At 37.3% G+C, this 14,252-nt stretch overlaps 1 protein-coding gene across 2 annotated transcripts in view; it reads left to right on the top strand.

Moving 5' to 3' along the window:
- Nucleotides 1-14,252, top strand: part of CHN2 (chimerin 2) — a 159,804-nt gene that overhangs the window by 53,642 nt on the left and 91,910 nt on the right. For both annotated transcript variants that reach the window (XM_038161385.1, XM_038161396.1), the window contains exon 2: nucleotides 13,166-13,204. In XM_038161385.1, coding sequence (XP_038017313.1) covers nucleotides 13,166-13,204 — 39 coding nt within the window. The remainder of the gene's footprint in view (nucleotides 1-13,165; nucleotides 13,205-14,252) is intronic.

Raw genomic sequence — 14,252 nt, forward strand, 5'->3', positions numbered from 1 at the left:
TTGGACCCTAATGAGTGAGAAGCTGGGAGGAAATGTGGTTCTTCTAGGCAATAAATTAGGTTCAGAAAAGAAGCATTTATCAGTTGAAAATGTTTACCTTTTGGGGTCTCTGGACCACACTTTGCACAGCAGCAGTGTAAGTAAATTGACTGGCATCAGATGAAATGATGCACTGAAATCTAACTGCTGAGCAATAGGCTATAGGCATGCCTTTGAAAATACAGTGAGGTCAGCTGCTGTTCTCTGTTGCACCTTAAGTAGGGAAGGATATGCCCAGGGTGAGCTGCAGTTTGCTTTGGAATAATTCACTCTTCTGTAGAGATAGGTTATTATAAAACCTTCATCCAGAATAATTCTTTTATTTATGTGGTGTGTCACTTCTATAAAAATGTAACATAAATGTATTGAGGTTGTTTTTCCTTGTGATCTCAGAAGAAACTAATCTCCACCATTTTTCTTAACATTTATAAGCAAACCTCTCTCATGTAGTAATAAATCAGCTTACCCTAAGTTATTTCTAGTGTATTTATGTGATGCTCTGTGCTGCCTAATTTATTTTTTTACCGACATCTTCTTCTGTTTTCTAGTTATCTTTTCATTACATTCAGATGAAACTATTCTCTTAATAGTTAGGGGAGGATGCTGTGAGTGGTACTTACGGCTGACATGGATAGCACTCTTGTTACCCTATTCCTTTTCCATCTCTTTTCCTTTTATCTGTTGGATGCTTGCCACACACTATAGTCACTAGCACTTTTAGGTCAGTGACTGCTGTGTTTTATTTTTAAACTGTACTTGGTAGCAGTTGGACGCAACACCAAACCTGATTTTGGGTTCCAAATGCTGCCATAATGGGAATATTTAATGGTAATAAAATGCTTTGCTTCTCTTTCATTTAGAGTTCCACCTAATCTGACTAAGCAATCAGCAGTTAGTAGGCCGAACTAAATGAAATATTATTTCTCTATAAAGCTGTTTAAATTTGAATGACCTTTTATTTAAGATGCATAAGCATTTTTGCAACATTTGCACTGTTAAGCAAAGTATATGCTATAAAAGAAGCATTTATTGCTTGCTTGTAAAAATAAAATACAATATTGGTAAGTTAGCTGGAAGCTTATAGATATCCTAAAAAGATGACAAAGTAAGATAAGCAGTAGAGCTAAGCCAAAATTGCTCTGGAGGTCTTTCTAAATAGCTGTCAGTATTATGTTCTCCTAGCACAATAGTGGGCACTCCCAGGAGGTGGGAGTCTCATGGGATAATTATTCTGCTGAGGTTTAGACTGGTTTTTCTATGCCTTTTCCACAGAATGGTAAGACTGCCTTATAATTATTCTCCTCTTTCACCAGATTTTTCTAATGTAGAAATTAATAGAATTAAATTTGTATACATGCACTGTACTTACATTACCTAGCTTATTAATGAATTTCAAGCTATATTGAATGCTATCAGATGGCAATAGTAAGTGGTCTGGTTAGCTTTTATCTTGCAAATTGGATTTAAGTCTCACTGCCCTTGCCTCTTGAGATGTGTTTCTTTTTAATATTCAGGTCTATTTTCTGCTGTCATAAGTAGGCATATTTACTTTCTCAGATTGGTATACCTTTACTATCCTTGAAAACAATAAGAACAAGAAATATATAAGAAGTATATTTTAGAGCTGTTGAATATTTTTATAGTTCTCGATGCACAAAGCTGACACAGTTGCTCACTGTCTCCCTTGTGAGCATCAAAAAATGTTGATGAAATTAAGCAAAAACCTGGCAAAACCTCAGCTTCCTTTGGGGTGAGTTGTTGGGCAACACACTGTCTCAGTCATTAGTTACAACTGATGTTGCCAATAAACTCATAGACAACCAGCAACCTTATCCTCTGGGCTCTCAAGGAAATCTGTATTTTGGGAGGTTTTGCTACTGGAATGATCTGACAAGCTCTGACAGGCTTGCCTGTATGATATAACGAACATTCAGGAAAAGCAGGAAAAACTTTTTCGAACAAGATGCACATGTATTGGTGTATTTCCAAGATGAAATACCCATTCTAGCTGTGGTGATGTTGGACCTGAGTGAATTAGCTCATCTTTTTACCCAGCTTTTGTGTCTCCCAGGATGAGAGCAGAACTGCAGAGCAGTGGTTGCTACTAAGACTTGCAGTTCTTGCTCAGCACCAACCCTTCCCCTTAGCTTAAAAAAATGGCATCATTTTGCTTTGGGCATTTGCCAGATCTTTCCAAAGGAAAAGCTTGAATTTTTTTTTTTCTCCCTTCTCTGCTTCAGAGAACATTAGTCAGTTTTGAGTCTCTGAGCATGTAGACACACGTTTATCCTTCAGGAGTAGTGAAATACTTGAGCGTGAGCCTTGCTTGGATGAAGATCAGTATGTTATCAGAAGAACAAAGCTCTCCTTGGTTTCATTACTGGGAAGCAAATGATGGAAAGCATGTATTTTGTGTCCATAGGTATTGATCTGCCAGAGTACTGGTACCTCCATGTGAGCCCTGGGAGCTTGGGCACAAGGACAAATTACAGCTTCAGTAATTCTGCCTTGCATTTGGCCAGGTTTCATCGTCAAGGCTGTGGTTATGCTATGGCATTTAAAGAATTCTGACTCATTTGCTGTTTAAAGGAAAAACTGTGCTGGATCATATACGTCAGCTGCTGATTTTTGCCCACTGAAAAAAAGTGAGGATATTTGATGTCTAAACTTCACCATTCAGGGTATAAATCACAGTAGAAAGTGTACTTGCTTAATGGTATTGTATTGAATATTGTTCATTATTTCCCTGCTGGAAGCTTACAGCAAATACATTTGCAAAATTTTGATGACTATTGCTTCTTTTCCCAGAGCCTTTGCAATGAAATATATTAAATACTGTGGTGCCAAAACCATACCTTATTCATAATTAATTGTCCTTACACAAAGTGTTTCAGGGGGATGAGTTAGAGGGTTTGTTCAAAATTGTGGAAATTTGGTATATCTTTAAAAATAACAGGATAGAAGAGGGTATTTTTTTCCTCACTGATTTTATGATCAAAGATATGATGGATGGGCTTTTAGGCACTAGCTTTACCATCTTCTGAGTCTTCCTGTAAGATAAGTGGGGTAAGAAACAAATTATATTTGCTATTTTTACAAGGGTGAAGAACAATTCCAGAAAAGTTACTGAGAAAAATTGTGCTTTCTCCTTCTCTTGTAATTTATTTATGTAAAAATAACCAGCCTATCTCAGATTACACAGAAGCAAAATCCATTTTAATATAGGAATTACTGTTTCCATCTATTTGATTTACTTTTCGCATGTAAAGAAATTTCACATGTTCTAAGACACCTAAATACGGTATTCTTGTGCTGTCTGCATCTTTAAAATTTGCAAAGTAGGAAACTGAGATATTATCCAGGCTGCAGTTGCATCTTCCTTTATACACCTATCCTCTCACTCAGTACCACTCGAGACACTCATACAGTTGTCCTGTGAGCACCAGTTTGAAATTTGACCAATTTTAATTTGACAATGAAAATGCTAGAGGGACATGGGGCTGGCATTACAAGACATGCTGTTGGCCAAAGCTTCTCTGGGGAAAATGCTGCCAGCATTGCAGGTTGCAAAGAGGAATTGTCTCACCTATGCCCAGGTATCAGGACATTTTGCACATTCCTGTTGGTTAGTTTGATAAAACCTGTGGAAGACCTAAGTGTATTTTAAATTTTATAGGATTTCATACAAGGTATTTTGTAAATACATGATAATGTAAGAACTCATTATCAACTGTTAAAGTGCCAAGCTGTAGTAAAAAGCTCTTGGAAGAATTATAGACTTCCACAAGGCAATTAAAATTCTTCCCAAGTAAGGAAACAATACATAAACCATATTCTTCTGAGGGCACATACTCCATTATAGTATTTTAAATACTGGTAGTAATCATTTTATGGCTAATACTGCAGAGAAGAAGGTGTAGTTACATAGATCTTTCTAAGAAATCAGATTCTTTCCAGGGTAAACATACTATTATCATGGAGCTGAATTTTAAGAAGGTCAACATTTCTCCAGTATTCAGATCCGAAGTAGTAAGAGCAGGAACAGCTGTAGTGGGGGATCAGTTAAATAGTGGATGTTGATAGAAAAGAACACCCTGTGAAGTGTTTGTCCAACTGCACAGCATACTTGATGAGAAGGTGGGTGCCTCAGTAATAGCTGGCCTTAATCCAGCCTATTTTCTTAGAAAAGTTGAAGATTCAGAGACTGATATCACATAAAATAATAATTCAATTGACCTTGAATGCAGTTGTACACTTACATAAAACTGCCCACCAAAGAATGTGATTAATAGTGTCACATTTTTCTAACAGGGGAGGTATATAGGTACAGTGCTGCTGCTTATCCTAGAAGTCCCATTAATTTCAAGTTTTACCTAAGAGCTGTGGGAATGATAAATATGCTTTTCAGGTGGGTGGTGTTTTTCCTGTTTTTCGTGTTTTAATGTGGAGACGCAAGTGCTGCAGCAATACTACAGGACCTGAACAGCAAGCCAAAATAAAATCTAATTATTTGCTAAGATTTTACTCTTCTGGAGATCATTATGCCTGCTCTGAATGGCGGGATAGTTCTCATCTCTGATCTCCAAGGCTTGAAGGTGTCTTTAGGCCACAGAGTTCATTAAGGTCCCTGGGATATGCACAGCCCCTGTGGATTTCCATTTCATTCTGAGTGTGCAGTTTCAGTCTTTTCAGTACGAAATGCTTACATTTTTGTATCTATAGAGGGAAATGTAGGGCTACATGGGGCAGATGGGAATGATCTCTAAAAGCAAATGAACAGCCACCACAGTCAGTTGCAGGACTAGGACCACCTCACATCCTTGATCAGACAAACACTTGTGCCCCTGCTTAGAGGGATGATAAAATGACTCATGTCAAAAATAACAGAGTTACCAAAAGCAATGATTTGGACTTTGCTAAAGGTTAATAAGTTTTCAGGGAATCTGCTGTCTCTTTTGATAAGCTGGATAAAGGGGTATCATGTCAATATATGAGTGAATTTCTGGAACTGGGAATGTGCTGGCAGTGCTTCAACATAAATGTTCTAATTTAAATACTTCATGGTGTCCATTTTAATGCCATTTTTCAGCCTTATTGTAGTTATTTCTGTCATATGCCCTTTCCTACCATGCCTGAACTGCTTTGCTGAGTCCAGGGATTATTGGCTGGAAGGTTGGGGGGGGGGGGGGGTTTGGGATGCAGTAAGTAAATGACTGGAAATGTGTTGCCATGTCCTGTACAGTGATAAAATGACTGCATCAGAACTATGCTCAGATATGCCGGATGATTATCTGGTTTTGATTTTCAGCCAGTAACTAACTGGTCATTAGTTAGAAGCTAAAGTATACCTGTGCAAGATCAGAGGTCTGCTAATGTGATGTGATTTAACTTATGCCATGTGCTTATTCCTAAAAATTTGTGGAATCTTTCAGTGAGGCAGAGCTCTGATGGTCCCATTTTAATGCCTTGATACCTCTGGTTTATAGATGAAAAACATGAAAAGGTGAAAATAACTGTGTTAGATTTTAATTACACTGGCCTTAGTGTTAAAACAGAGAATGGTAACAGTCATTTGGGTGTAATTTTTAGGGACCAGATTAGGTTTAATGGCAGCTAATAATGACAGCAGATGTTTTGATGATGAAGGATGCAGATATTTTTGATGATTTTTCATTGTCTGCCTTTCTAGTTTTTAGACACCAATCTTTAATAATCTGTGTAAGGAAATTCTTCATTATTGCTCTGGGAAAAAAAACCTTTCAGAACACTGAGATTGTGGAGGTTCTTAAATGCCATCCAAGGGCAATAGATTCAGTGTGATTCAGCATTTTAAAGGACGTACCTGTCTAAGATTAGGTAGTGTGATTACTCCTCTGCACTCTTAAATCTTGCATATTTCCCAGGAAATATTTAAAGCATTGGGAACATTTTTATCAGCTTGCTTAGATCCCTGTCAGCTTCTTGGATTTGCACTCTTGTTTAATTCTATTTTTTGGGCCCTAAGAAAGACTAGACTCCTAAAGAGTTTGAAAACTAGAACTGTACAGATACCCTTCCCTTTTTCGCTTCTCCTATTCCTATTGAGAACTCTGATTATTCTTTCTCAACTTCAAAATTTAAAATTATATTTTCAATGCTTTTAATTATATTTAAATCTGTGCAGAATAGAGAGGCAGATTTTTTAATTAATGGAATATTGCTCCAGTCTGATGGTCATACCTGGCTGAAAACCACTCACCAGCTACAGAACATGGCTCCTTATAATTTTGTTTTACGAGTTTAGTTGTGCATTTAAAACATTCGAATCTCCTGTGATCTGTTGAAGTACATCCCTAATAACTCAAATACTTCATACTCATATTTTATTTGATACTTGGTAACTCTTCTAAATTATTAGGTTTACCTATTTGCATGATCTTTCACCTGCATTTTAGTAAAGCAGACACGTACATTAAAAAAAAAAGTAACCAGGGACTGACCACCTGTCTGTGAGAGGAAAGATACCGTTTTGAAATCTGAAGCAAATGCAGGAGAGAACACAATTTGGAATGACCCTGATTCATAGAACTGGCTAAATGAGCTACCTTCAGAGCAGTGCCTTCTAATAGCAAGTTTGTGGTAGGCAAAAGGAAAAGATACAAAATAGCTGTCAGTTTATATTGTGGTTATTAGCAGCTTACTGTTTCAGTCTAATTGCTGTGTGAGAGAGAACTCCACTCCTTTTGTGTGCTTTTTTTGACATTTAAATTACACACTATTGCTGATTTTTAATTTTTTTTAGGCGAGAACAGCGCAGTGGGAAGCTCCCATCATCTGAATTAATACACCAATTATGAACTGTGTTGCAAGTAAACAGTTTGATCATTTCTGTACCTTATGCTGAAAGCTAAAGTGCCTCATTAAGACAAGAACTGAAGTCTCATTCCATATTTTAGCTGTCCATGTACTTGTGATGAGAAAGTTCAGTGATAAAGCTGGCAACTGCTCCCTCCTCCATGGGCAACTATTCATTCTGAATGAAACATTAAACAGAGTTTTTGACATGCTGAAATATTTCAACAGCTCCATTGCTAATTATTAACTGCAAGGGAGTTAATTTTGCTCTTCACAGTAGCAGTGACTTTTCAGGAGTTAGAGTGGGGGACTTATTTGACAGTATGATTATTTGCAACTTATTAAAAATAATAATATTCTTTCTTAGAGTGGTCAGATGTGCCTGTAATGGTAGTTACCATATGTAACAGAAGTCATCATGATGTCCAAAGTATATGCCAAATGAGTGCCATCAAACACAGAAAAACGTGCCAATTTAAAGTAGTTTGCAAAATGACTGCAAAGTGACATAGTTATGTGTGTGTGAATGTTAATTGTTGAGAGGGCAAAATAAATTAAACAAGCCCTTCATCAGGACAAGATTAGCCAGTAGGGGATCAGATAAGAAGAAAATGAACTTCTGTAATTGGTATTTTTCTAATAACAGAGTAATGGATCTATGTTTTATGTATCAGAAAAGAACTGGTTCCCCCTAAAGAGGCCCCCTTATTACTCTTTCACTTTAGTCTCCATCCACCCGTGTATGCCAAGAACCACCCAGCTTGGAAGAAAAGGACATGGAGGTTCTGGTGGACCCCAAGTTCAAAATGAGCCAGCAATGTATCCTTCCCTTGAAGGTGGCTGGTGGAATCCTGGGCTGCAGTTAGGAGCAGCACTGCCAGCAGGTCAAAGGAGAGGTGATTCTCCCCCTCTGCTCAGTGCTGATGAGGCCACAGCTGGATTGCTGTGTCCAGTGCTGGGTTCTCCAGTGTGGGAGAGCTAAGGAACTGCTGGAGAGATCCTTATAAAGGGCTGCAAATGTGTCGCAAGGCTGGAGGATCTCTCCTGTCAGGAAAGGCTGAGCCAGCTGGGACTGTTCAACCTGCAGAAGAGAAGGCTCAGGGGAATCTTATCAAAGTGTATAAATATCTGAAGAGAGAGTGCAAAGACAACAAAGCCAGCTCTTTTCAGTGGTGCCCAGTGACATTACCAGTGGTGATGGGCACAAAAATGAAACACAGAAGGCTCTGTCAGAACATCAGGAAACACCTCTTCACTTTGAGGGTGACCAAACACTGGTACAGGTTGCTCAGTGGGGTTGTGGTATCTCCATCCCTGGAGATACTCAGGAGCTATCTGGACATGGTTATAGGTGGCCATGCTTGAGAAGGGGGTTTGGATCACATCCCCTCCACAGGTACCTTCCAACCCCAATCATTCTGTGGCTCTGTGATGGCCATCCACATTATAGTAAATTGAATAATAAAATTCTGTCTGTACCAAGAAAAATATTTAAAAAAACCTTGTCCATAAAGAGTGCAAACACTGTTTATCTCACAGAACTTCTTACTCAGCAGTCTTCTATTCTATATATAATTACATATATAAAAATAAGAAAAAATGTATTTAATAATATATGCTAGCTTAATGTTTTGGAAACAAAGCAATAAATATGAAAGTGTACGTGGTAAAGCTGTGAAAAAGCTCTTTAAAGGAAATATACAAAGGGCATTAAAGCATTCATAATTATTAGTCTTGGTCCTAAAATAACAATAGAAGATTAAAAAAATTAGTAACTAGACTTGTTCATCCGGTGAATCATTTATCTGCACACTGCCAGTAAACCAGTGGCTTCCAGATTGGCTTTTCCTCACACACAAGTGTCTTTCCTTGCACATGCAGGTCATAGTCTTAAAATTAGTTGTTACTGGAAAGGAAGTCCAAAATTCAGACAATGGTGGCACAGAATCCAGGCTGAGGCAGTTCTTCCAAGGTGAACCGCAAAATATTTTTTTATAATCCTTTAGTAAGGACAGAGGCAAAAAAATGAAATCCTTACTCTTTTTTCATAGAGACTATAAGAAATCAGCAATGACAGTTCCCCTTTGGTAGCTGTCCTGCTGCTAGTCTGCTTAATTCTTTACTGTCATGGGAATCACTAATACTTTTTATCATATCTAGAACTGAGCATGACATATAGCTACAGTATGGATATTTGTTACTGTTTTCCTTATGCTTAGAAATACCACTTATAAATATTTGATTCATGTGGTGTAATTTGTGGGCTTTCCTGTAAAACAGAGTTTATGCTTTTCAGTGCATTACCAGTCATGATAGTCAGAAGAATCACTTTGAACTTAGTTTCTTATTAGATCTGCTTTAGCCAAATCAGCCCTGGTGCTGGTAGCACAAACCCACACGTGTTGGCATTACATCATCATTTTCAAAGTACAAGGAAGTAGTAAAAAGCAATTCTGTCATTCCTGTGTCTTTCACAACTACATCCAGAAAGGCGTCACTTTGGTACAGGGCCAGGCCCAGAGAAGAGCAAGGGTTGAAGTCCGTGAAGTCCACTTTACTGACTATATACTTAATGTAAGATCATTTCTCAGAAATTGCTTAAGAATGGCTCTGAGTAATGTATTCACCCTTTACTCTCCACTATTTGGCAGTAAAACTGTATTCTGTCTTCATGTTTCTTTAAATAAAAAATCTTATGTAGTTTTACTTTTTATCTGTCTGCTTAAAGCTTTGTCAACTTTTCAGTCCTCCCTTTACTGTAGTGTTTCTACACTTACTCAGCTTTAAGTGTTCCATCAGCTTTAGGAAAGTATTTTTTTTCCTAAGATCCTTTTCATCCTCTCTGCTCTGTGAAGAGTAAAGCAAATAAAGTGAAGAAATAAGCTTTTTGTTCCTTACTCCCGTTTTCCAGTTCCAAGTATCATTTTTGGTTTGACAATTTTCTCCAATGTCTTTTTTGTCAATTTTGCATTATGAGAAACCTTCTCATAGCTGTAATATTCCTCAAGAGTCAGCAGTCTGCATTCCTTCTCCCCTACTGTTTAGCATACAAGTGACTTCTAGTACTTTTTTAGGTTTAATAAATATTCACTTTCTTAGCTGATATATTTCAAAGCTTTCTATATAACAGTATTGCCTGTAATATTATTTGTGGAAGTCTCTCATGTGTTTTTTGCCAGTTCTAGTCTTTGCAGTAAGTACTGCAAGGTTTTCTGGTTTTGCCAAGGTCATTTATGATACAGTTTTAAGAAGACTTAAAAGAATTTAAAAAATACCTTAACTGGACATTCTGTAATTCTTTTACAGTGAGTCTTTCTTTTGCTGACATTCATAAAAGTATGTCACAGATGACATTGGGATATTTTGTTGGGTTTTTCAGAGCTGTTACTCATCTTGTCTCCTTTGACAACTTCTTTCAACCTTAGCTGGCACATTTTCTGAATCTAGACAAGAAGTCACTGTAGAAAATATGAACCTTTCAAGAAAAGAGCACTAGGAAAGACCCTGTCTTATCACCTGAGAGTACCTCAGTTAAGCTTTTTCCCCACGCTGCCAGTCAGAGTTTTGATAGTCATTATGATCAAAGTTCATATGAGGGATATCATTTCTTGAGACATCAATGCAGGGCATTTGTCATTTGTGCCAAGTCTGATTGATTGGTTGATTGATTGACTGGATTGATTTTTGCTAAGTGGCTCAAAACTGAGGTCTGCTGCCCTTGCTGAGACCATTGCCATGTGCAGAACTGAAAGCACAAGTTGTGTGTAGAGTTGTCCTGTAGTAACTGAGCAAACCACCCAAACTTGCATTGTTAATTTCTGTGAGCCAGAGCAGCTGTTTAAAGTCTCGTGATGGAGAGTGGAACAAAATTTAATGAGTAAAGCTGCTGTGTACTACAGAAGAATAACAAAATACAGAAGAACAAAAATTTCAAAAAGGACAAATAGAAGTTATCAAATCTGCTCAGGCAGGATTTGCCTCTTTTGACCTTTGATTAAGAATGGTTGAAGTTCAGTGTAATCTAGTCAACCAGGATTAGAGTCCTAAGACTTTACCATACAAGGATGAGAGTTGTTTAAACAGGGGCTCAGCAGCTTCCTGCCACAAAGGAAGAAATACATTTCTATCTGGGTTCCATTAGACCTCTCCCTGATCCTCAACCATGACCCTTGTCTCCAAGTTGTATTTAAACTAATTATTCTTTATTTCCCTACAAATGAGTGCCATCAAATAGCTTGACAATGAGCTCTATTAATACTATCACCATGGCATTTTGTTCCCTATGATTTAGGGACATGCTTTCAGCTGAACGAATCACAGAGGATGTGGCAGTACCTCACCAGTAATGGTGAATGTGGAGCTGATGACACATGGCTTTCCTCCGAGTGTGCTGTCTTTTAGAATTATTCTAGCTATTGAGGAATGGTTCTGTCCACGCTTTCCGAGGCTGACAGATTCATAATTGTGACAAATCAAATGCAATCATTGGAAGTTTTGTATTATGATTTATCTCCTGGATGATTCTCCATTTTGGCCGCAGTGTTTCCTCACTATCAGTCTGTCTCCAGCTAATGAAGCATTTTATAGCCACTTGTACATCAGCTTTCACTGTTGAATTTACTGTGCAGTTTTTAATTAATTTGGAAGACTAAAGCAACAACTGATACTCATTGGTTTTCGTTGTTTCTCCCGCTATTACTTCCTTATCTGAAGTCACAAGTACAGATAATAAGATATTTGCATTATCTCAGTGTTTCTTCTGTTGAAAAAATAATGTATGTGAAGAAGGAAATTCAGAAATTCTCTTGCAGTAGCACTGAAGTATTGACAGAAGAATTTAATATACAGCATTATGGTGGTGTGGTAAACTATATGTGAAGCAATAGATGTATGGGGGAAAAAGAGTGACATAATACTATTAGAATTTGAGAAGAGCAAAAATTATTTCTTTTACGAATAAATTTCATTTGTTTCATGAATAGCCTCATACAATTTAAAATAAGTCTTCTGCATAATGAACTTGCAAGCTAATTACTCTTGGATTGCCACAGCACAGTATAACTCTGTTGGTCTGGGAGCATTTTGAACTTTGTCTAAGTTGAGAGGTGGGTTCAGTTGTGACTGAAACTGAGTGGGTTTCCCAATCGATATCTCTATAAATTGTTGCAGGATACTATTCCAGGCAGTAACTGTGATTGTTGCTAGATTTATCCTTTTCTAAAACAATTGAGTTAAAATTGTCAGATGGTAGTTAGTGATTAAAATTCCCAGTAAACTGACTTTTGCAGGGATATATTTAAAGTAGTTGTGTATATGTAAATAGACAAGGAGCATGAGCTATGCAACTATAATTGAATTGTATTAGCATAACTTAAGTAGAAGTTTAGTAAATAGCAAATACCTTAATTAACCTGCACAGTTTTGGCAAGTTAATGACATACCCTTGGTAAATGACTTTAAAGTTTTTGGCAGCATGACAGTTCAGAGCCAAGCTAGTACCCAGTACCCTACCCTTTGTCACTGGTGTTGCTCCTTCTGCTCCAGCATGGCTCCTGCTGGGATTTCTGTAGGTTACAGCAATTGGCTTTCTTGCAGAGAGCTGGAAACCTCCCCGTGGAGTGGTCACTAAGAAAAAACACCAACTCTTTGTGCCTCTTTAGTCAATAATGTTAGAATAATGTAACCTGTTTGTGATGGCAGGTTTTGCAGTCTTTCCTTTTTCTATCTTTTTCATATTGTTTTTGTTGATTCAGCTTCTGGAAAATATGCCAATTATATATGGGTTCAAGAAGTGTAGTTTCATTGAAACTGTCAGGTCTGTGCATCCGAGTCCAACCTGAGCTGTGCATCTTTTTAGCCCCTGTGTGTGTTACTCATTGATGCTCATTTTCAAATCTTACTAGTGGGGTTAGAAACCACATTGAAAACTAGTAGTGATTTATCTGTTTATCGTGCCAGGTAAAGCAAATAAATAATGTAGTTACCAGCCCAGTTAATTATTTAAAAAATACTGGTGATTGGTGCAAATCGGTACAAAATTATTTTCTTTTACAGTTTTATTTTCTTTTACAGTTGAATAATTTGGGAAAAGAACATTGGATCCACAAGTGGTTGAAATTTGTATTCTTCTCTCACATAGCAAACTGTACTGTAAATAGGCTATCATCTCTCTTGGGAAAGAAATGTGAATTTTGCTGACAAGAAGAGGTCTCTCAGCAGAAAAATGCATGCTGACAGTTTGACCCAGTGGCCAAATGACTGATTTCTTTCTCCCTTTTTGCTTCTATTTTAGATGCTGAAGAATACCAGCCTCCAATATGGAAATCATACTGTGAGTATACAAGCAATTTGAATAATCTAGTGTCTTTCCAAGGTGTCAGTCACTGTTAGGTATTTTCTCCTTTTTTTGTTTGAAAGGAAGACATAAATTTACTAGATGCTTGTACAAATTACTGTATAGGACAGCAGCAAAACCTGAACTTTTATGGATTTTCATGGAACAAGGGCAGCAGGATATTGTGTGCCAGATTCCCTCCACTGCCTTAAAAGTGTGCAGCTCCTGGGTTTCCTGGTTTATCTGCTGAGATTTTCGGGAAGGATTTCAGAGGTAGAGGTTAATGTTTTGTATGTTTACTAAAGGTCAGGCTTGAGAATACTTGTCTTTTTATACGGGTCACCAAATCACTTTAAGATAATAATATTTTTGATCCTTAGCAATAGAAACTGATTTTTGAAGTGGTGGTTTAGAAGTTGGAGACAGCATTATCAGCTCTTTGAACCTTCCTGTCTGCCTTTAGAAAAATCATTTACATAGAGTGCAGTGCAGAAGTGCATATTTTATGCTCTTTTGCTTTGTTCCAAATGTATTTTCTAATAGAGCTGCACAGATCTAAGACAAAATATTGGCTTTTAAATCCCTTATTAAGGACAGCCTTTAAATTTGATCTTTTTATTTTAAACCCTTCCTGGAACTTTAATAAGACTGTAGCTTCGGGTATAGAGAGTTGTTTTATTCTTTATGTTTTCAGATACAGAGCTATCCTAAGCAAAAGTTCTCTCTTTTATTGTGGCAAATTCCGTACAGTGCCATTACCGAAGTGCAACTACAAAAACACAGTGATCACAGTAGCTACATGCATGTACATGTGTAATTTTAAAGACTAGAATAAACTTGTTTACTTCACTTTTATGCACATTAAACTGTCTTGCTGACTTCAAAGACATTACCTCTGTGTTACCTGAGCATGACATTCTGCCCTAGAATGGACTGGGATTTTTTTCAAGCCAAATTTAAATATGCCCTTAAATTACAGAACTTGCTTCTCAGAACACTGTTTTCTAGACATTCTGTTGTTGTTGTTAGGTTTTGAACATGTAAG

The sequence above is a fragment of the Motacilla alba genome, chromosome 2 (genome assembly GCF_015832195.1).
Source record: "Motacilla alba alba isolate MOTALB_02 chromosome 2, Motacilla_alba_V1.0_pri, whole genome shotgun sequence".
Classification (NCBI taxonomy): domain Eukaryota; kingdom Metazoa; phylum Chordata; class Aves; order Passeriformes; family Motacillidae; genus Motacilla; species Motacilla alba.